General features: G+C 43.0%; 1 protein-coding gene across 1 annotated transcript in view; it reads right to left on the bottom strand.

Annotated features, from left to right (window-relative positions):
- Window positions 1-764: 764 nt before the first annotated feature.
- LOC121551815 (ras-related protein Rab-26) overlaps window positions 765-23,719 on the bottom strand; it is a 151,283-nt gene continuing 128,328 nt past the window's right edge. The window contains exons 6-9 of the mRNA XM_041864546.2: window positions 5,992-6,057; window positions 5,654-5,710; window positions 1,139-1,215; window positions 765-943 (exon numbers count right to left, since the gene is read on the bottom strand). Coding sequence (XP_041720480.1) covers window positions 841-943; window positions 1,139-1,215; window positions 5,654-5,710; window positions 5,992-6,057 — 303 coding nt within the window. The 3' untranslated portion in view covers window positions 765-840. The remainder of the gene's footprint in view (window positions 944-1,138; window positions 1,216-5,653; window positions 5,711-5,991; window positions 6,058-23,719) is intronic.

Genomic DNA, 23,719 nt, shown 5'->3' with positions numbered 1-23,719 from the left:
ATACACCACATACATTCTTAGTAATATTGCACAAAATGACTCCAATGGATCATGAATGATGGCTCCAAACGAGGAATTCCAACGAGGAGAGAGCGAAGGGTAAAAATGGGGACAGTTTAGATACATTCACAGCTACAAGAAGAGGCGGGTCAGGAGGGATCTGCAGTTGGGTGGGGGACTTGGATGAGGACACAAAATATCACCAGGAAGAGAAATCATCCGAGAAAGTGTAAAATGACACAGAGTTACTCTAACTTGAAATAATCCACAGTTAACCTTAATATTGTTGGTGTACTTTGACAGGTTGCTGTTTGCTGTCTAATTTGGTGGTCTTTCCTGAATGAGTGTGATAGACTAATAGACTGTGATTCTTACTGTACCTATGCACTGAAACTGTCATCCTTTTATCATACAGTAGGGGGCAGAAGATAATGCATAATGAATCCACTCGTACACCATACACACATACATGCACAACCACCACTGTTAAAACGTAAATGTATCACACACACACACATATGGTGCACTTGCACCAACATGCATGAGGAAAAGAAACACACATGTTATACACCGGTAGACAGACACACACACAGACACCAGACACACACAGACACCAGACACACAGACACCAGACAGACACACACCAGACAGACACACACACACCAGACACACCAGACACACAGACACCAGACAGACAAACACCAGACACACACACACACACACACACCAGACACCAGACACCAGACAGACACACACCAGACACACACAAACACCAGACACACACAGACACCAGACAGACAGACACTAGACAGACACACACCAGACAGAGAGAGAACAGGTTTATGAGCGGCAGCAGCTAGCACTCTTCATCTCATTGTTGACATAATCTTGTAGCTGAAACTTTGGTTCATCAGGCTCCTTCATCGACCTGTGGTTCAGCTCTCTGAGAGAAACGAAAGGTAGAGAAAGCAATGAAGATTGAGGAAAATGACAGGGAGATTCAATCTCATATAGCATATTTACTGCGTAGGCTATCTTGATTCTGTGTTTCCTTCGTAATCACATGTATGACAAAACAAAAGGCATTGATTGACATGTCATCTCTAGAGAACTCAGCAGTGGTAAACATCCTACTCACTTGGCCACAGCAGTGAATGCCAGCTCCACGTTCAGGCCAGATTTTGCACTGGTCTCCATGAAGGGCACACCAAACTCCTGCACAGGGTAGAGTGAGAGTCCACCAAGTTTTAGTGTATTAGGTACCTGGTGTGTCTGTGTGTGTGTGTGTGTGTGTGTGTGTGTGTGTGTGTGTGCGTGCGGTGTGAAAAGCCGATAAATTAAACTGTTGCTGACCGAGATTTAAAAAATCACATTGCATTGGTGGAAATACTAATCGATGTAAATGCATTTGACCGTCATGCTTATCGTTCTATAGGTTGATTGGCATAATTTAGTGGAATTAAATTGACCTGTGTATTTTCGTTAGTCATGTATCTTATTTATCCAACACTACCAACCATCACATGCACACAGCATACAGAGCCTATTTTGAGCTGAATTTATCCTGCAACTCCTTAGCTGGTTGCTGCTGGAGCAAAACATGTGCCTTTATAAGCCCATTCATTGCACAATAATTATAAATGCAATTGTGTATTAAAAACAGTTTTGGTGCACGATTAAAAAGAGCTACTATTTTTTTTTCTCAACAGGCTATAAGCGCGTCACCCACCACTTTACAATGTGAGCTGGAGGCAGTATGCATTTTTAAAACATACTTCCGATTGTTTGAAACCTGCATGTTTATTTCATATTATGAGGCACATGTCTTACCTTGCTTCAAAGTGGCCTACAGGCAAAATCCGACCATGAAACATGGAGGCAAGAGTTTTTTTTAGATTTCATAGGCAGCACATGAGTTTCAAGTTTGGGGGGAAGTTTACATAATTTCATCCTACCATTTCTACTGTTCTGCGTGCCAGTTATGATTTTCATATGCACATTTTTGTGGGAACAGTTTCATTTCAATAGTAATGTTTTGTTTCTAAAAATATTTTTCACCTACGGTTAATCATAAAAATCTGAATTAAAATGATATAAATCCAAAAGTTAAAAAGTAAACTAATGCGAGATCACCAGCTTCTGCCATTTGGACACATTGATACATCATGATCCATTGCGGCTTTAAGTGAAATGAGCACATGGAACATAGGCTATAGGCCAATGCAGCAGTAGGTCTATAACTTCCATTGCTCTTTCACACTGAGGGATTAGTGATTATCGAGGAGGAGATTGTTGGAAGATTTTTCAAATAGCTTACTGTGAGGAACTTTAGTTTTAATACATTATAATTCGCAATGGATGTTAAAAAAACACTCCTACATTTCCGCGCATCAGGCCAGGTACTTCTATGAGTGCTCAGATACATGCTCATCTCTCTACATGGAGCACTCCAAACAAAAGACAGTGAAAGAAATGGACAAATCTCGTAAATTATGGTTATGAAATAAACCAAAACTTGTTTCTCACAAGTGCAGCAGGTTGTGAACTCTGCAAACAATGTTTCCACTCTGAGCCTGCTTGGCAGGGTTGGTCCTACAAAGCCAAAGCCCCCTGATGGGTGAGGATAATTTACAAGAAATTTCTCAAAGCTGCTAATGAGAACCTTGACGACCTTGTACCTAGCCGGTGGGGATTCCAGTGGGGTGCCCCCACCCAGGTAGTGGCAGTGCTGGCAACACTGGCTAGCTGCAGTAACACATGGGGAGGGGGTCACACTCGGAAAATCAGAGAGGGGGCAAATTATTGTGGCCCTAGTGGCACAAAATAATCAAAGGTCTGATTGCACTGAGATCCTTGGGAAAATGGTCACAATGGGGGTCAGCGTGTGTGTGTTTCAGGGGATACAGGGGGTGTATCTGATCTCCATCATCTTCTTTTTTGCATGCCTTCTCAAACAGCTGCAACTGTATATGCACTCACACATCAAGTCCTTTCTTGAGTTGGGCTCTGGGATGGAACAACTCTTGAAAATCTGAGCTTGTGGTTGTTTGTGGGGGAAAGGGGTCGAGTGTGTATGAGTGTGTGTGTGTGTGTGTGTGTGTGTGTGTGTGTGTGTGTATCCCACATCTGTTGCTATGGGGTAATGATGTTAGGGACAAAATAGGATGAATCACAATAATTGTTTGCTAAAATAATAATTGCTTGGCAAAAATGTAATTTTTGTAATGGCAATCCTGGTTATAGGTAACAATCCATCACATGAACTGCCTACATTATTACACATATTATTCATTAATTGTGGAAATTAAGATAAGCAAGATGTTTTAATATGTGTAAATATTTGTTAATAACTATATATAATACAAATCGAGGTGAGGGCGTTGGAAATGCTTTTGGCGGTTGATCTGCTTCTGTTCTGTGGGTGGCACTGTGTGCTCTTTTCGAAGGATGGATCCCGGTCTCTTGGGGGCCCTGGTATCCGGGGGGACTGGGGTGGTCTGTCGGTTATTGGGATGACAACCCAACTTGGGATGGGGGGGTGAGTTAAGCGGTTGGAATAGTGGAGAACAATTGGAGGTTTACTTAGTAGCGATGCAAATATCATGGTACAGCTATATGGACACTCAATCACTATGGTACTTTTTAATGGTAAGTTGAAGTTGGAAGTTTACATACACCTTAGCCAAATACATTTAAACTCAGTTTTTCACAATTCCTGACATTTAATCCTAGTAAAAATTCCCTGTCTTAGGTCATTTAGGATCACCACTTTATTTTAAGAATATGAGATGTCAGAATAATAGTAGAGATAATTATTTATTTCAGCTTTTATTTCTTTCATCTCATTCCCAGTGGGTCAGAAGTTGACATAGCATTGACTTTAAATTGTTTAACTTGGGTCAAACATTTTGGGTAGCCTTCCACAAGCTTCCCACAATAAGTTGGGTGAATTTTGGCCCATTCCTCCTGACAGAGCTGGTGTAACTGAGTCAGGTTTGTAGGCCTCCTTGCTCACACACGCTTTTTCAGTTCTGCCCACAAATGTTCTATAGGATTGAGGTCAGGGCTTTGTGATGGCCACTCCAATACCTTGACTTTGTTGTCCTTAAGTCATTTTGCCACAACTTTGGAAGTATGCTTGGGGTCATTGTCCATTTGGAAGACCCATTCGCGACCAAGCTTTAACTTCCTGACTGATGTCTTGAGATGTTGCTTCAATATATCCACATCATTTTCCTTCCTCATTATGCCATCTATTTTGTGAAGTGCACCAGTCCCTCCTGCAGCAAAGCACCCGCACAGCATGATGCTGCCGCCCCCTTGCTTTACGGTTGGGATGGTGTTCTTTGTTTTGCAAAAAAAAACATTTTTCCTCCAAACATAACGATGGTCATTATGGCCAAACAGTTCTATTTTTGGCTTCTTCCTTGCTGAGCGGCCTTTCAGGTTATGTCGAAATAGGACTCGTTTTACTGTGGATATAGATACTTTTGTACCTGTTTCCTCCAGCATCTTCACAAGGTCCTTTGCTGTTGTTCTGGGATTGATTTGCACTTTTCGCACCAAAGTACGTTCATCTCTAGGAGACAGAACGTGTCTCCTTCCTGAGCGGTATGACGGCTGCATGGTCCCATGGTGTTTATACTTGCGTACTATTCTTTTTCTGACTGATTTATTTAGATTTTCCCATGATGTCAAGCAAAGAGGCACTGAGTGTGAAGGTAGGCCTTGAAATACATCCACAGGTACACCTCCAATTGACTCAAATGATGTCAATTAGCCTATCAAAAGCTTCTAAAGCCATGACATCATTTTCTGTAATTTTCCAAGCTGTTTAAAGGCACAGTCAACTTAGTGTATGTAAACTTCTGACCCACTGGAATTGTGATACAGTGAATTATAAGTGAAATAATCTATCTGTAAACAATTGTTGGAAAAATTACTTGTGTCATGCACAAAGTAGATATCCAAACCGACTTGCCAAAACGATAGTTTGTTAACAAGAAATTTGTGGAGTGGTTGAAAAACAAGTTTTAATGACTCCAACCTAAGTGTATGTAAACTTCCGACTTCAACAGTATATTATGATAAATAGAATTGAAACTTGTATCTCATTATGGTAAATGGTATAGCCAGTTATAATTGTAATGGCTTAGCAGAAAATAAGAAAAGACGATCAGTATTTACCTGGCTAAAAGGGAAGGAATATAATATCTATTGTTTACAGGAAACTCATTCAACAATTTTAGATTAAGTTTTGTGGAAAAAGGACTGGGGGGGAGCAAATATACTTCTCCCATGGGCAAAGAAACTCAAAAGGGGTGATGATATTAATTAACAATAATTGTATGTTGTTATTATTACACAGTCTGACAATAACAAGGGTATCTGATGTCCATCTCCCTTACAGCCATGTACAGTAATTTACTGTTACAAGCCTGTGAATTCATCAGAGCGTACTGATGTGAAAAATTTAGTTAGCGAACTCACTTCAAAGATCAAGATACACACGGATTGTCACCTGGACTATCACCCGGACTGTCACCCGGACTGACACATGTCTGTGAAGACTAAAATAGATCGAAACCTAGACATCTGAAGGGTAAATACTGTGTGATTGAGTTTTTGTGTATTTTCTTTCATAACAGCTCACCTTGGCCAGTTTCTCTCCCTCCTCTCTCTTCACCACTCTCTCGTGTGTCGCATCAGCCTGTAAGAGATCACAAACATCTCCTGAAAACATTCTCTCCTTTCATCTATTCTCTCTTTCATCATCTACTCACACTAACACCATCCTCTCCTTTATTTTCTGCATGCAGAGACACATATATCTACCTCCTTTCGCTCTCTCTCAATTCATAGTAATGCACTCATCATCCATCCATCAATATCTACCTCGTACTTTCTCTCTCTCAATTCATAGTAATGTACTTATTATCCGTCCATCCATCCATCCATCCATCCATCCGTCCTTTCAGTAGGAGGGCTAACCTTGTTCCCCAGCAGCATTAGCACCACGTCCTGCTGAGCATACTCATGGATCTCTGTCAGCCATGCCTGGAAAGAGAGAGATATGTGACTAGGCGTATGTCCCACATCACTACTTCACAGAAGAGGCATTTGAACGTAAAACATTATTTTTATCAAAATGCGTTTTTTGGCAGAAATGCCTTCTGGAACGTGAACTATCATGTGCCTTAATAAAAAACTTGTATTCCATCTGTAAATACAAAAAATGTTGTTGAATTACAAGCCTGGTTGGTTTAGCCACGGAAAAAGACAGGAACCTTCCCGCTAGCCATGATTGGCTGAGATAATGGATGGGCTGGACATGCCAGGAGATGAGTTTGGATTGGTCTGCCATGTAGCATGCTTCTGTCTATAACGTGAGCTGTTAAGTATGTGTTGATAGTATTTTCTACCACGCCGTTTTTGAAATATATAATGTTAGCCATCGATAACTACAAAAGTTTTGCTACTTTTCTCAACAACATTGATGCCCTGAATTTAGCAGGTGCTATCGACTAATCAGTTGGAAAAAGTGATGGGCTACTTTCTGCACATGCCACGGTCAGTGTGAACCGGACTGACTTGACACAACGCTGGCCAAACAAGATGTAGCTACAAACAAAACAAAGTTAAATGGTTCCAGTCTACCATGAAGCATTCATCCATGTATATGGGTAAGAGTCTAGCTACATTTTCAGAAAGTTGTTTTCATTGCAAGTTAAAGCATACTGTTAGCTAGCTAGCGAACGTTAGCTTGCTGGCTCGCTAGCTAACGTTACATGTATGATCTGTGTAGTAATATTATTAGAATCATAAATCCATTTGCATTGCTAGTTATAGCCTAATGTTAACTAGCTAACATTGAACCTCGTTGGTTAGCTTTAGCTACCTGCAGATTCATACTACAGCTATGACAATGTTTGTATTGGTAGTAGTATGAGTTGGGATTATGCCGGTTCATTGTTTAGCTAGCTAGCTACATGTCTAAACAAAAGACTCCACCAGATGATTACATTTTACATTTTTACATTTTAGTCATTTAGCAGACGCTCTTATCCAGAGCGACTTACAATTTTAGTGAGTGCATACATCAAGTTAGCCAGGTGTGTCTAGGAGTGATTACGGCCATCTATTGTATTTCATGAACATGTGTACATGTCTAGACATTAGTGACCCATCCAGTTAGCTAGATGTGGCTGGGGGGTGGTTATAGCATTTCCTTCACATTCGATAATTATAAAATATTTATGCTACTATGCAAGTAACCATTTCACTGTACTGTTTACAACTTCTGTATCTTGTGCATGTATCAAATAAACTCAGATTTTATTTGATATTGTGTGTGTTTACCAGAGACGGTAATGTGAAGAACAACATGAGTTTTTCCTTACTGTAGGCTACTACTTTTACCACTTTTAGTCTTGCAATCTTTGGTTGTTTACTAAACTACTCACTCTGTTCAGCACATGGCCTCACATGTGAATCCTTAAAGAGATGGGTGGGGCTTAGGCTTAAGAACCATGCTGAATGGGTGTAGACAAAGAAGAGCTCTCCAGTAGGTGTACCAAAACAATCAAGGGCCATTTTCTCAAAAGTGGGGTTACAAGTTTATCAACTTTCCAAGCAGAATTACTTTCCAATTGTTCATCAACTGCAGTGTGTTACAGGTTTTGGTTTTTCCATTTATGTTTGGAGTTTGGAGTTTAGCACTTATCGCTCGTTAGCATGTAGGGCGCACCGATTGGTGTCAACTCGTCAGTCAGTATGTGTTTCACCTGTGCTGGTTGCCATCTCGTTAGTGGGAAGGTGTTTCACCTGTGTTGGCCCAGGTGCTATTTAGGAGTGGCTGGCCCAGTGTGCCAGTTGAGCTTGAGAGATGTTGGGGAGAGCTACACTTAACTTCAGCTGAGGTGCGATTTCGAGCTTAACCTATTTAAATTTGAAAGAAGCCTGAGTTTTGGTGTTTCCCCTGTTTGTTTTGCTCCAGATTATTTTTACTCTCTATCCTAAATTGTTGTGGGTTTTTCTTTTAGTTTGTCTTTTCAAAGGCAAACCTAGTGGGCATCCATTGTGGGTGTCTTTTAGGCTTTGCCAACTTTCAGTGGGCTCCGACATGGGTGCCTTTCAGAACCCCTTTTGAACCCTTTTCAAATCAAATCAAATTTTATTGGCCACATGCGCCGAATACAACAGGTGCAGACATTACAGTGAAATGCTTACTTACAGCCCTTAACCAACAGTGCATTTATTTTTAACAAAAAAGTAAAAATAAAACAACAAAAAAAAGTGTTGAGAAAAAAATAGCAGTAGGGAGGCTATATATACAGGGGGGTACCGGTGCTGAGTCAATGTGAGGGGGCACCGGCTAGTTGAGGTAGTTGAAGTAATATGTACATGTGGGCAGAGTTAAAGTGACTATGCATAAATAATGAACAGAGTAGCAGCAGCGTAAAAGGATGGGGTGGGGAGGCAGTGCAAATAGTCCGGGTAGCCATGATTAGCTATTCAGGAGTCTTATGGCTTGGGGGTAGAAGCTGTTGAGAAGTCTTTTGGACCTAGACTTGGCACTCTGGTACCGCTTGCCGTGCGGTAGCAGAGAGAACAGTCTATGACTAGGGTGGCTGGAGTCTTTGACAATTTTGAGGGCTTTCCTCTGACACCGCCTGGTATAGAGGTCCTGGATAGCAGGAAGCTTGGCCCCAGTGATGTACTGGGCCGTACGCACTACCCTCTGTAGTGCCTTGCGGTCGGAGGCCAAGCAGTTGCCATACCAGGCGGTGATGCAACCAGTCAGGATGCTCTCGATGGTGCAGCTGTAGAATTTTTTGAGGATCTGAGGACCCATGCCAAATCTTTTCTGTTTTGTTGTCAGTGATTTCCTTTGTTAGTTCCCTTTGTTGTGAGTGATATTTTGAGTTTGTCTTGTGGGAACGTAAGAAGTGTATGATACACAATTTTCTAGCTCTGAGTCTCTAATTTTATCCAATGAAAAAAACTTCACATTTTGCTACATAAGATTGAGGCATATATAGAAGGAGGAGAGAGGGATGAAAAGGTTAGGACGTGAGAATGGGAACGTGAACCTGGTGGAAGAGAAACAAAGGAACCAAGGATGACCATAAGTTAATAGAGAAGAGGCAAAACAGTACAGAGCTTCAATGCAATATCCACAGAACCCAATAACAAAGTATAGCTTTCATATCAAGATGTTTTTATGCCAACTTTACCATTACTGCCTTTTCTTTATCTGAAAGGTATTGCTGGCAACAAAGCCAGTACTTTTATTTTTGCCAACCAACCTAGTCGTAATTGCAGTAATGTATTTAAAAGTCCCGCCAACCCCTCAGTATAAACGTCGCCTTTCATCTTACCATCTTTGGCACACATTAAATCGTGAACATTCTATTGTTTTCCGACATCAAACTTGTCCTTGTCAATCACAAAGCTTCACAGAAATGTATTCTCTCCATTTAAATGTGTGTAGTTCTGTCCTTAAGCTTTTCTTGGCATTTAGCCTGGGGGAATGCACACTGCCATTTCTTTCTTTTTTCTGGACTTTGACAGGTTAATATTTAAAGGCCCTTATACAGTGGGGGAAAAAAAGTATTTAGTCAGCCACCAATTGTGCAAGTTCTCCCACTTAAAAAGATGAGAGAGGCCTGTAATTTTCATCATAGGTACACGTCAACTATGACAGACAAATTGAGAAAAAAAAAAATCGAGAAAATCACATTGTAGGATTTTTAATGAATTGATTTGCAAATTATGGTGGAAAATAAGTATTTGGTCAACTACAAACAAGCAAGATTTCTGGCTCTCACAGACCTGTAACTTCTTTATGAGGCTCCTCTGTCCTCCACTCGTTACCTGTATTAATGGCATTTGTTTGAACTTGTTATCAGTATAAAAGACACCTGTCCACAACCTCAAACAGTCACACTCTAAACTCCACTATGGCCAAGACCAAAGAGCTGTCAAAGGACACCAGAAACAAAATTGTAGACCTGCACCAGGCTGGGAAGACTGAGTCTGCAATAGGTAAGCAGCTTGGTTTGAAGAAATCAACTGTGGGAGCAATTATTAGGAAATGGAAGACATACAAGACCACTGATAATCTCCCTCGATCTGGGGCTCCACGCAAGATCTCACCCCGTGGGGTCAAAATGATCACAAGAACGGTGAGCAAAAATCCCAGAACCACACGGGGGGACCTAGTGAATGACCTGCAGAGAGCTGGGACCAAAGTAACAAAGCCTACCATCAGTAACACACTACGCCGCCAGGGACTCAAATCCTGCAGTGCCAGACGTGTCCCCTGCTTAAGCCAGTACATGTCCAGGCCCGTCTGAAGTTTGCTAGAGTGCATTTGGATGATCCAGAAGAGGATTGGGAGAATGTCATATGGTCAGATAAAACCAAAATAGAACTTTTGGTAAAAACTCAACTCGTCGTGTTTGGAGGACAAAGAATGCTGAGTTGCATCCAAAGAACACCATACCTACTGTGAAGCATGGGGTGTGGAAACATCATGCTTTGGGGCTGTTTTTCTGCAAAGGGACCAGGACGACTGATCCGTGTAAAGGAAAGAATGAATGGGGCCATGTATCGTGAGATTTTGAGTGAAAACCTCCTTCCATCAGCAAGGGCATTGAAGATGAAACGTGGCTGGGTCTTTCAGCATGACAATGATCCCAAACACACCGCCCGGGCAACGAAGGTGGCTTCGTAAGAAGCATTTCAAGGTCCTGGAGTGGCCTAGCCAGTCTCCAGATCTCAACCCCATAGAAAATCTTTGGAGGGAGTTGAAAGTCTGTGTTGCCCAGCGACAGCCCCAAAACATCACTGCTCTAGAGGAGATCTGCATGGAGGAATGGGCCAAAATACCAGCAACAGTGTGTGAAAACCTTGTGAAGACTTACAGAAAACGTTTGACCTGTGTCATTGCCAACAAAGGGTATATAACAAAGTATTGAGAAACTTTTGTTATTGACCAAATACTTATTTTCCACCATAATTTGCAAATAAATTCATTAAAAATCCTACAATGTGATTTTCTGGAGAATTTTTTTTCTCATTTTGTCTGTCGTAGTTGACGTGTACCTATGATGAAAATTACAGGCCTCTCTCATCTTTTTAAGTGGGAGAACTTGCACAATTGGTGGCTGACTAAATACTTTTTTTCCCCACTGTATTTAGCTAATAAATGATGGGTGAATATGCATTAGTTTCTAACTTAAACTACAAATCGCTAGTAGCCTATCTGTCTTCAGCCAAAATAAATGTTGGGGAGTTTGAAAGAACAGAAAGTGCGTGATGGTGTGATCACATACAACATAGATCAAAAAAGCTACTTTCTGAAATCATCCTACAGAGGTTTATCAAGGTCAGATTTGTTATTTCTTTACATGATTGGACAGAGCAGATTTTACTACTTCTATAGCAAATAAATGTTTTTAAAAAAACGTTATTGTTATATGACAGAGGTTCCACACGTTTGTGACACTCAAAATATTAGTTATATTTTATTCTGTTATTGTCAAGTTCTGCGTGATTTCTGGCTGACCACAGCTCTGCCCAAACTTGGAAACGGCTTTATCCTTGATGAACGCAAAGGACAACTCAAAACTGTTCACTTTGATTTTTTATTGTCACAAAGATGGAACAGAATAGGTTGATAACCTTCAAAACACACAAACAAAACCCATGGATTAGTTACAAATAACTCTCAATTCCACTTTCTCAAAAATAAGCATAAACTAATGTTACTGAATCCTCAACCTAACCAAACAATCATTTCATCATTTAGATTAACCTAGGATCATTGCAAGTTAATAATTAAATATCAATATCCTAATTAAACATTTAACAATACACATGATTATAGTAACGTTACTGTCAAGTTCTACGTTCACATAATGAAGTCTTACTATTTAATTTAATTAATAATTGTATTGTATGTTACAACCAAACAAAAGGGCATATAGAAGCATGAATTCACAACACATTCTGTCCTACCAGTTGCGTCTTTGGATGATCAGGAGCCGTGGTCATTGGTATCTCTTCTCAGGAATGAGTGAGAGCCAAGTAAGCTTTTACCAAACATTTCGGTGCCATGCACATGCACTGCTTGTGGGTGCGCACGTTAATATGGTCCCCAGAGCACTTCCTGGTGGTTGGTTTCAACAGCTCGGTTGCATGGTTGCCCCTGCAGGTTGGGAGTGCTTTGAGCACCCTGGGTGGATTTAGGCTTGTAGCTTGTAGTCAGGAATTGACACAACACCTCCCACTTGACCTCCTGGTTCTTCAACCCAAGGAGGTCACACAGAACTGTGATGTGTTGGATTCAGTTACTCTATTTTTGATCCTGTTGCTGCTGCTCTTCAACTGGAAGCAAGACAACTATCCGTCTGACATCCCTGTGAAGAACTGTTGCTGGTATCTTGATTGAATGTTTTTCCATCTTTTTAGTGGGCTTCACAGTTGTGACTGGGTAGCTGGGGAAGGATCGGAGATATACATCCCTCACAATTCCCTTCTTGTCAGTGTTAACGTCAATAACTCTGGCAAGCCTGTACTGCAGTTTTTTCTTCATTAAAGATTTGGAATCTTCCTCCACAGAGCAAGAGTCCAGTGTTTTCCTCTTTGACCACAGCAAGCCTGCTGAGTGTGGTGTCTGGCCAGGTTACATCCTTTTGGGCTGCAAGGAAGAGATCCCTGAGTGCATCTTCACACTCCATGATGGTAAGTGTAGCTCTCTTGATTCTGGACTTGATCTCAAGAGCTGAAGGAATTTCCTTTTTCTTTGGCTTGCTTGTGGTGGTGGTCTTGGCTAGCATTTCTTTCCACCTTGTGGCAGCTCTCCACACCCAGGCAATGACTCTTGTCAACCTGGTTAAACTGCTGAACTTGCTGATGTTAAGGATATTCCCCACTGAATAACCAGAAGGTGGTCTTTGGACTTGGATTTGGTGCCCTCTTCCATTAGGGCTGCTTTGCAGGTCTTTACCTTTGTCAGAGGTTGGAGATATTGGTATACGTGGAGCATGTTGGATTTTTTTCCCCACCTGCGCTCGGGTCAGTGCTGCTGTAAAACATTTCCTTTGGAGCTTGTTTATGCCTTCTTTGGCATCTGCAGTGACTTCTTTGGCTGACTTTGTCGGCCAATCCTCTACAGGTCGTTTCAGAAACTCTGGGCCGTTCTGCCACACAGAGTTCTCTTTGAGGTCCTCTGGGGTTGCTCCTCTTGTCACGAGGTCAGCAATGTTTTGCTCACCTGGAATCCATCTCCAGTCCTCAACTGATGTGGACTTCTGGATCTCTCCCACTCTGTTTGCAAAAAAAGGTCTGGTACCCATAACTGTCCCTTTGGATTGCACCCAGCACAGTTTGACTATCTACCAGATGGATCCAACGTCCTACTTGCATCCGACTGTGCTTTTCAATGTATTTCCTGAGTCTTGCAGCGAACACAGCACCACAGACTTCAGCCTTCACTGGTTCTCCCTTTTGGTCAAGTGGTGTAAGCTTGGCTTTGACTCAACAAGACGGACCAGGATGCCTTGCTCGGTCTCCCACCTGAAGAATGCCACTGCTCCATAACTCTGGTCGCTCCCATCTGAGAATGTTATTCCCCAGGGTTCTCCAATCCCTTTGACTGGAGTCAGGCTTCTATGGAAGGTAATTTGGTTGAGGTGTCTGTATTCCTCAAACAGGCGGATTGCTTCTCCTCTAAGTTTCTCAGACAGAGGTGTGTCCCATGTGTCTCTTGTTAGAGCTTTGCCTCCAGTTTCTTGGAATGCTTTTCTGACTAAAATGGCTCCTTTCTGTTTGGCAGGTGTTGCAAGGCCTATTGGGTCATACAAACTAGCTACTTGGCTACAAGCAGTTGCCTTCTGGTCAGTGGGTTTGGAGTTTTCATTCTCACTTCCTCTCCAACGAGATCTTGACTGATCCTCATCTTCTTTTGTCTCTTTGAGAAGTTTATCGAGGTCATGAGGTACAGTTTGTCTGATTCGACTAAATAACCAACTCAAGGGCTCTGTTGTCTCCTTCTCTCACTTGGTTGGGGAGGATGAAGACTTCATCTGATGATGTTGGATGTTCTGATGTAGATGTTTGCCTCCCACTTTGGCCTGATCGGACCCACGGCTTGAGGAAGAATCCACATCCAGGATTTCTTCGACTTTTTTGGTGGTTCCGCTCTAGCTTTTTCCAGGTCATTATGGGATGTCAGGATGTCATCTACGTAGGAATCCTCTTCAAGGACCCTCCGTTCCTCTTCAGATGTGTGAACATGGGCAACTTCGCTGTTTCTCTCATGGCTAGTTGTGCGATACACCCTGCTGGTCGATCGCCCATGTTGACCCTGGTGATGGCATATTCCTCAATGTCCCCATCATCACCGTCTCTCCAGAGGAATCTATGGAGGTGCATCTCCAGGTCTTCGAGCCACACAGAATTGTACATCTTTTTGATGTCGCCGAGAGCAGCATGGATTCCTCTCCTGAACCTTAGCAGTACCGCTCGAATAGGATTAAGTACATCAGGCCCTTTCAGAAGAAGGTCATTCATGCTGCTTCCTCTAAACCTCTGGCTGCTGTTCCATACCAGTCGGACAGGTGTAGTTATAGAGTGTGGGTTTGGTGCTATCAAGTGACTGACGTACCATACTGGACCTTTCCAGTCGGCAATGGTCTTTCTAGTGAGTTTCTTTGCTGCCTTCCTTTCCACCATCTCATGAACTTGAGTTGTGTATGCTGCACGCCAATCTGGTTCTCTCTTGAGTTGTTTCTCCGTCCTCAGAAAACGTGGCTTCCACTGCGCTTCTGTTGTTGGGCAGGGAACTTGGATCTTCAATACAAGGGTATTTTGTGTCCCAGTGAGGCTCCTGACTATGCACATCTGACTCCACGTAACTGAGACCTTGCCTGATTATCTCAAGCTCTCTTTCTTCACTAAGAGTCATGTCTTTGCCTCCTGGTTGACAGTTACCACAACGACATCCTCCACACATGGGTTCACAGGCCGCACCAATGCTGTCCCACTTCCACCAGTCCAAGACCTCTTTGCCAATCACAGTGGTTTTAGTTTCAGCTCTAGATTCTTGCATCTCAGCAATTTCTTGATACTTTACTGCTGTGATTCTCATAGATCGTGCAAAATGAGTTTCAGAATTGTGCAGGGCCATGTCCACTACTTCACAGAGGTCTGGATGTGCTCCTCCAACGGTCTTTCCTAAAGGGCTCTCCCACAGGACAAGATCTCCTACTACCTTTACTCTCTGTGGAGCAAGTCTTCCTTCCCGGTGGCTTATGAGAAGCTCAACATGTTCTGGTCTGTGAAGGTCTTCCAGGTTGGTATCGGGAAGAACTTCTTGAGGTGTTGTGCTTTGATTGCTCTGTGAACTTTTGCAATCTCATCCAACCCATAACAGATCAGCTCATGAACTTTCTCCGTGCCTCTTGGTGTCTTGACTCTCACCTTGAGTAAGTATCTTTTGGTCTTCACCTTCATGGCCATGCCTCCAACTCCATGGACGACTAGTGTGATCCTTTCACTTGAAGCTTCAGTCTCCTGGCGGCTGTGTGAGTGATGTAGTTGGTGTCTGATGCTAAGTCAATGAGAGTTCCAATTTTCTGCCCTGCGTTAGTAGTTACTTCGAGAAGCATAAGAATAACTGGTAATTCACGTGTGCTTGAGTCCATTACCCCAGGAAGGCTTCCTCCAGTGCAGTGTGATTTTGCCATGTTGGTGAAAGCATTCCTGAATTTTTTTCTGCCATGTTCGGGGTGAGCTCACGTATTAATCTCTCTTGCTCCTCTGTGAATGTTTGCCTCCTGGTGCTGGGTTTTTCCACCTTCACGTATTCTTTCCTCTTAGCCCCTCCTTTAAGGCAGAGAAAGAAATGGTGATCCGAGGAGCTTCCTCTTTGCAGTCTCTGTTTCTGCAAAGGTAAGTGTCCGTACATTCCTCATCCTCTCCATGACATCTGAGGCATCTTCTGCATGCTCCCAGTCTTTCGACAGCATTCAGCTTCTCACTAGGCTTTAGTTCTTTGAACTGCTTACAAAAGAAAATCTTCTCACGGTGCTTTTCATCTCACACACAACGCATCCTCCCTTTCTCGTGGACCTTGTGGAAGCATACCGCTTCTCCGGTACGTAGCTTTCTTTTCAGGGTTTTCACTTACACCCAACTGGTCTAGTTTCTCCAGTATGTCCTCTTGTGTCTTTAAAAATCTTAGAAGGCTGTCGAAGTGATTGTCAGGTGTGACTCCATTTCTTGGGTTGACCATGAATGTCAGCCAGTCCCTCTTCATGTTATCCGGCAGCTTGCTCTCTATGGATCTGATGACAAGGGGATTCTTTATGGCTCCACTGCTTTCGAGCTCCGTGAGGTCATTCAGGGCCTTTTCCACAGCTTGAATCAGGTCAATAACCTTCCTTGGTTGGTGTGACTTTAAAGGAGGGACCCTCTCCAGGTCCTCAATTATCTCCAAAGCGATTGTTGGCTTGTTTCCATACCGGTTTTGGAGTACTCTAAACATGTCTTCAGCACTGTTATATGATGACAGGCGCAGGTCTCTACATATTCTCTCGTCCACACTGTCAAGAAGTTGAAACTTCTTCACCTCCACTGAACCAGTCGGCTCTCCCTGCTTTTGCAGGCTCTCCCAGTCTTTCCTCCATCTGTGGAAATTCCTCCTAAGCCCAGTGAATTTAGGTAGACTGGTTGGTTTTATTCTCACCACTGGTTGTGGGACTGCTCTTGGTTGAAGCTCTGTAGGTCTTCTGTCCTCTTCTGCAATTCTCTGTGCGATGAGGAATTCTGTTCTTTTGGCCTCGAGGTTACTGCCGAATATTCTCAGATCTTTTACTCTGCCTTTCAGATCTGCAGTCTCATCGTGTGGGACCCATTTTTTCCCAGTCTTTCAGGCTTTCACTTGCATCATGGATTAGCTTCCTCGCTCTTTCCAGCTGTAGTTCATAGCCGTCCCTGTTAATAGCAGTGACAGGGGTTTCTTTGGCTCTGTCACAGGCTTTCTCCGCTTCTTGGATTGCAAAAGTCTACCTCCTCTTTACCGTATCTTGGCCAGAGGTTGAATTGGACTGCCTCTCGGATTTCCTCCAATTTCATGTCGCACTCTTCAATCGTCCTTTCAAGATCAGCATGCTGGTCCTTGTCGAGCTTGACCTCTTCATCTCCCTTAGTTCCCGCTTCAGCCAGTAGGCCAGCCGCGTAGTCATCATTTGAATCACCGACACTTCTAGCCAGGGAACTGAGCTTGCTGAACTCCTCTTGTAGTTCATGCTTAATCATACCAGCTGCAGCTTTACTCAGGTAGTTCGCTTGTCTGGTGAAAGCAGATTTGGCTAAGGTCCGCTCTTGCTTCAGTTGCTTGACTGTTTTCCCAAAAGTTTCCTTGGCCATGGTGTAGAGTTTCACAGGCAATTCTTCCTTTGCGTCGACAGCTTGACTTCAGGCCTTTGATCCTCGTCCTCACTGCCGCGCTGGTTATCAACTGTCAAGTTCTGCGTGATTTCTGGCTGACCACAGCTCTGCCCAAACTTGAAAACGGCTTTATCCTTGATGAACGCAAAGGACAACTCAAAACTGTTCACTTTATGATTTTTTATTGTCACAAAGATGGAACAGAATAGGTTGATAACCTTCAAAACACACAAACAAAACCCATGGATTAGTTACAAATAACTCTCAATTCCACTTTCTCAAAAATAAGCATAAACTAATGTTACTGAATCCTCAACCTAACCAAACAATCATTTCATCATTTAGATTAACCTAGGATCATTGCAAGTTAATAATTAAATATCAATATCCTAATTAAACATTTAACAATACACATGATTATAGTAACGTTACTGTCAAGTTCTACGTTCACATAATGAAGTCTTACTATTTAATTTAATTAATAATTGTATTGTATGTTACAACCAAACAAAAGGGCATATAGAAGCATGAATTCACAACACATTCTGTCCTACCAGTTGCGTCTTTGGATGATCAGGAGCCGTGGTCATTGGTATCTCTTCTCAGGAATGAGTGAGAGCCAAGTAAGCTTTTACCAAACATTTCGGTGCCATGCACATGCACTGCTTGTGGGTGCACACGTTAATATGGTCCCCAGAGCACTTCCTGGTGGTTGGTTTCAACAGCTCCGGTTGCATGGTTGCCCCTGCAGGTTGGGAGTGCTTTGAGCACCCTGGGTGGATTTAGGCTTGTAGCTTGTAGTCAGGAATTGACACAACAGTTATATTCCATTATATTAATTCTAACTATAAAATATAGGCCCTATGTGTGTTAACTGTGATCAGGGCAGGGGGGTGTATGCTAACCACGTCTCTTGTCTGTTTAAAGGTTCTACACAATACTTTTAGTTATTGAAAATATATTTCACAGCGATTTAGATGGTACAATGATCCCCTACACTACTCAGTGAGCGTTGCAAAATAAATGTACAGTCGTGGTCAAAAGTTTTGAGAATGACACAAATACTAATTTTCACAAAGTCTGCTGCCTCAGTTTTGATGATGGCAATTTGCATATACTCCATAATGTCATGAAGAGTGATCAGATGAATTGCAATTAATTGAAAAGTCCCTCTTTGCCATGAAAATTAACTTAATCCCCAAAAAACATTTACACTGCTTTTCAGCCCTGCCACAAAAGGACCAGCTGCCATCATGTCAGTTATTATCTTGTTAACACAGGTGAGAGAGTTGACGAGGACAAGGCTGGAGATCACTCTGTCATGCTGATTGAGTTAGAATAACAGACTGGAAGCTTTAAAAGGAGGGTGGTGCTTGAAATCATTGTTCTTCCTCTTTTAACCATGGTTACCTGCAAGGAAACACGTGCCGTCATCATTGCTTTGTACAAAAAGGGCTTCACAGGCAAGGATATTGCTGCTAGTAAGATTGCACCTAAATCAACCATTTATCGGATCATCAAGAACTTCAAGGAGAGAGGTTCAATTGTTGTGAAGAAGGCGTCAGGGCGCCTTCTTCACAACAATTGAAGTGCCAGGACCGTCTCCTAAAATTGATTCAGCTGCGGGATCGGGGCACCACCAGTGCAGAGCTTGCTCAGGAATGGCAGCAGGCAGGTGTGAGTGCATCTGCACGCACAGTGAGGCGAAGACTTTTGGAGGATGGCCTGGTGTCAAGAAGGGCAGCAAAGAAGCCATTTCTCTCCAGGAAAAACATCAGGGACAGACTGATATTCTGAAAAAGTTACAGGGATTGGACTGCTGAGGACTGGGGTAAAGTCATTTTCTCTGATGAATCCCCTTTCCGATTGTTTGGGGCATCCGGAAAAAACCTTGTCTGGAGAAGAAAAGGTGAGCGCTACCATCAGTCCTGTGTCATGCCAACAGTAAAGCATCCTGAGACCATTCATGTGTGGGGTTGCTTCTCAGCCAAGGGGGTGGGCTCACTCACAATTTTGCCTAAGAACACAGCTATGAATAAAGAATGGTACCAACACATCCTCCGAGAGCAACTTCTCCCAACCATCCAAGAACAGTTTGGTGATGACCAATGCCTTTTCCAGCATGATGGAGCACCTTGCCATAAGGCAAAAGTGATAACTAAGTGGCTCGGGGAACAAAACATCGACATTTTGGTTCCATGGCCAGGAAACTCCCCAGACCTTAAGAACTTGTGGTCGATCCTCAAGAGGCCAATGGACAAACAAAAACCCACAAATTCTGACAAACTCCAAGCATTGATTATGCAATAATGGGTTGCCATCAGTCAGGATGTGGCCCAGAAGTTAATTGACAGCATGCCAGGGCGGATTGCAGAGGTCTTGAAAAAGAAGGGTCAACACTGCAAATATTGACTCTTTGCATAAACTTAATATAATTGTCAATAAAAGCCTTTGACACTTATGGAATGCTTGTAATTATACTTCAGTATACCATAGTAACATCTGACTAAAATATCTCATAACACTGAAGCAGCGAACTTTGTGAAGACCAATACTTGTGTCATTCTCAAAACTTTTGACCAAGACTGTACACATACGTGTTATTCAACCATTGCACCCACACTGCTCGCGCGCGTCAACGAGCATCTGCGTTTCTATTTGTGACGCTTGACGCGCTGCAAGTCCCGCCTCTCCCTTCTCCTCATTGTTTTGTAGGAGCATATACCCATGTGGGTGATTGAAAGATGAACTGAGGTCCAGACTCCAGTCCAGTTGGTGGTGGTAATGCACCTTACAGTTGGTGGCCAACCGCCATATAAAGTCCAAAGAAGAAGCCTGAAGGAGGAGAGATTATAACAAACAAACTCGGTACCCTTTTATCTGTGGATTAATTGTCGGAGTAGAGGACCTTGTGCATTTCAGGTAAAATAATAACCCAATGTTTATATCCCAGGAGAAATTAGCTAGCAACAGCAAGCTAGCTACCTAAATTGCCATAAATGTTTAATGGTTTTCGACCTGTCCCCAAATTAATATAGTTGGTTCAGAGTTATTTTTGATATTTCAACCTGCGTGACCTGATCACATCTGGTGTGGGAAGACCGGTGGTGTTAAGTGCTGAGGAACGAGGGATATGAAGCATGGATGTGCGGAGCTGCCTAGATGAGAGAGACAGAGTAGAGAAAGCAAGATGGAGAGAGTAAATAGAAGAACGAGAGAGAGGAGATGGAGTGGACCATCCTAATGCACAGATAATGAAATGATGGAGAGGGAGGTGTGTGAACAGAGGGATTCATAGAAAGAGTAATGGTGGCGTGTTTGGCTGGTTTCCTTCATGAAATCTATCATGGTTCCCCAGAGACGCTAACCTCTATTTAACTAGAAGAGCTAAGAGGGCGGCCAGGGACCACTAACCTGTAGTTGAAATAAGACATATTGTGGGAGAGAAGAAAGGAAGATGGTAATAGTGCACTACTCAAACTGTTTCTTTCAAACAGCCCTATTTTTACCTCTTTCTTATCGGCATTTACCTTTTATATAGCCATTGCTTTTGTCGGGAAGGAGAAAGACATTCAACTTTGACCCTGTTGTTGCAACCCTTGTCAAGGTAACCGGACAGCTGCATGTTCTAAATTCCTCTGTTTAAATTCACACCTTCCACTGCTTTCATTTCTTCACATTCACAACTGTAATTAGGATGCGTTCCTAAATTAACTCTGGCTATCTACTCCGATTTCAGAGCACTATCGTCTGAGTGTGCCAGAGCGCAGAATAACTGACAAATTTACAAACGCTCAACACCCGTTGAATATGGCCGGTGTCAGTAAATGTCGACAAAAAAGCGGAATTAAAGTGTTGCCAGCCGTTACAGTCACCAACGCTCTGGATAACATGAAAACACCCTAACCAGCTCTGCTAGGGCGAGTAAAATGGTCAGAGTGAGGTGTTCTCTCATTTGTGTCCAGAAGTAGTAGGTTGATGTACAGACCACACCGCTCGCGCGCGCGCCATCGCACGCATGTTGATTTTGTCAGTTTGGGAATCTCAGGCACAGCTGAAAGCAGTATAGGCTCATGGGACACGCTCTGGGACACTGTTCCTGTAATTAGTTTTGATGGCAGGAGGCTGAATAGAACGAGAGGGAGAGGTGAAAAGAAGTGAGTGAACACATGAGCTGTGCTGCGTCCTAATCTACCTGTTAGAGCAGAGCTCCATGTGTAAACACCTGCTAATGACAGCAGTGTTCTCTGTCTCTGCTTATCTAATCACAAAATGCTGGTCTACATTAGTGTTTTTCATTAACCCACATAATAATGAGACATATTGTCAGTTATGGTAATTACTGTCCATTAGTTCTACTGTAGATCTGTGGCAGAGTGCTCAATGCTGGGAGGGAGGGTTGCTTGCGTTTAGAGATTGTGCCCAAAGCTATCGCAGTGTGTCTGAGTAAGTGCTTGTACAGCTCTGATGAACAGAAAGTAACAAACAAAAATAACCAGAAAGTATTCTGTATCCCTCTCTTCCATCTCACTCCTTGGTAGCCACTATCCTATCACTGTGATGAGACCAAGGATAGATTGATAAGCAAGCCAGCTCTACCTCTCGCCTGGAGTGTCTCTCCTCTACACAAGCATCAAACCACGGTTACCACGGTCATCAAGAGAAAGGGAGAGGAGGGAGAGGAAGAGAGAGAGAGGGGCGGGTGAGAGAGAGAGAGCAGGGATTCTAAATAACAAAGGGACAATAATTGATTGTTCTTAGCAAAGGGCAATTTATCAAGCAAGAATTTTGCCAGGACTGTCTGGGAGTGTTCTGAGTCGGGAGGGGAAAACTGAAAATTAGCTGTTATTGGCAGAGAGGTTTGGAACTCTCTTTCTTATTGGTCTGTTAACTAATTTACCGCATGGGGATGTCACCATAGAAGGCCAAAACTCCATCCCACCAAAAGAGTCTGAAATTTAAGGCAATCTTTTCAAACAGCTCTTACAATAAAAGGGCACCTTATTTACATAAGTATTCAGACCCTTTGCTATGAGACTCTAAATTGAGCTCAGGTGCATTCTGTTTCCATTTATCATCCTTGAGATGTTTCCACAACTTGATTGGAGTCCACCTGTGGTAAATTCTATTGATTGGACATGATTTGGAAAGGCTCACACCTGTCTATATAAGGTTCCACAGTTGGCAGTGCATGTCCTAGAGCTGGCCGCCCGGCCAAACTGAGCAATCGGGGGAGAAGGGCCTTGGTCAGGGAGGTGACCTAGAACCCGATGGTCACTCTGACAGAGCTCTAGAGTTTCTCGGTGGAGATGGGAGAACCTTCCAGACGGACAACCATCTCTGCAGCACTCCACCAATCAGGCCTTTATGGTAGAGTGGCCAGACGGAAGCTGCTCCACAGTTTGCCAAAAGGCACCTAAATACTCTCAGACCATGAGAAACAAGATTCTCTGGTCTGATGAAACCAAGATTTCCTGAATGCCAAGTAACACGTCTGGAGGAAACCTGGCACCATCCCTACGGTGAAGCATGGTGGTGGCAGCATCATGCTGTGGGGATGTTTTTCAGCGGCAGGGACTGGGAGACTAGTCAGGAGGGAGGGAAAGATGAACGGCGCAAAGTACAGAGAGATCCTTGATGAAAACACAGGAAAATCATGTTTTTGACTGCACTGGGCCTGTAGAGGATTTTGAGAGACACTTTATGGATCCTATTGATTACAGTAACATGATTTGAAATGTATCCACTAACAGAATAAAGGAAGCACGCAGAGATGTTATAACAAGCACGCACGCATACCCGCACACACTCACATACACGCACACACATCATCCATATTCGGCACCATACTGTTTATGAAAATGCTAATCCCTATTACAGTGTAATCCCATACACCTTGGGGCTCTGGCTGTGTTCTGGTATCACTAAATGGGATTACACAAGCTTATTACACACATACCATCTACCGAAGCTGGCTTCAATTAGAGCCACCACTGATACAGTATATTTACATTGTAGTCATTTAGCAGACGTTCTTATCCAGAGCGACTTACAGGAACAATTAGGGTTAAGGGCACATCAACATATTTTTCACCTACTCAGCCCGGGGATTCGAATCAACGACCTTACGGTTACCGGCCCAACGCTCTTAACCTCTACTGCACTGAGAACAGCCATCCACCCATAACCTTGATACTGTTACAGTTGGACAGCTGAATTTCAATTACAGCTGACACAACCACCACAACCAAGCTTAAAG

This window comes from Coregonus clupeaformis, unplaced genomic scaffold (assembly GCF_020615455.1).
Source record: "Coregonus clupeaformis isolate EN_2021a unplaced genomic scaffold, ASM2061545v1 scaf0086, whole genome shotgun sequence".
Classification (NCBI taxonomy): domain Eukaryota; kingdom Metazoa; phylum Chordata; class Actinopteri; order Salmoniformes; family Salmonidae; genus Coregonus; species Coregonus clupeaformis.
This window is presented reverse-complemented; position numbering and strand designations above follow the sequence as displayed.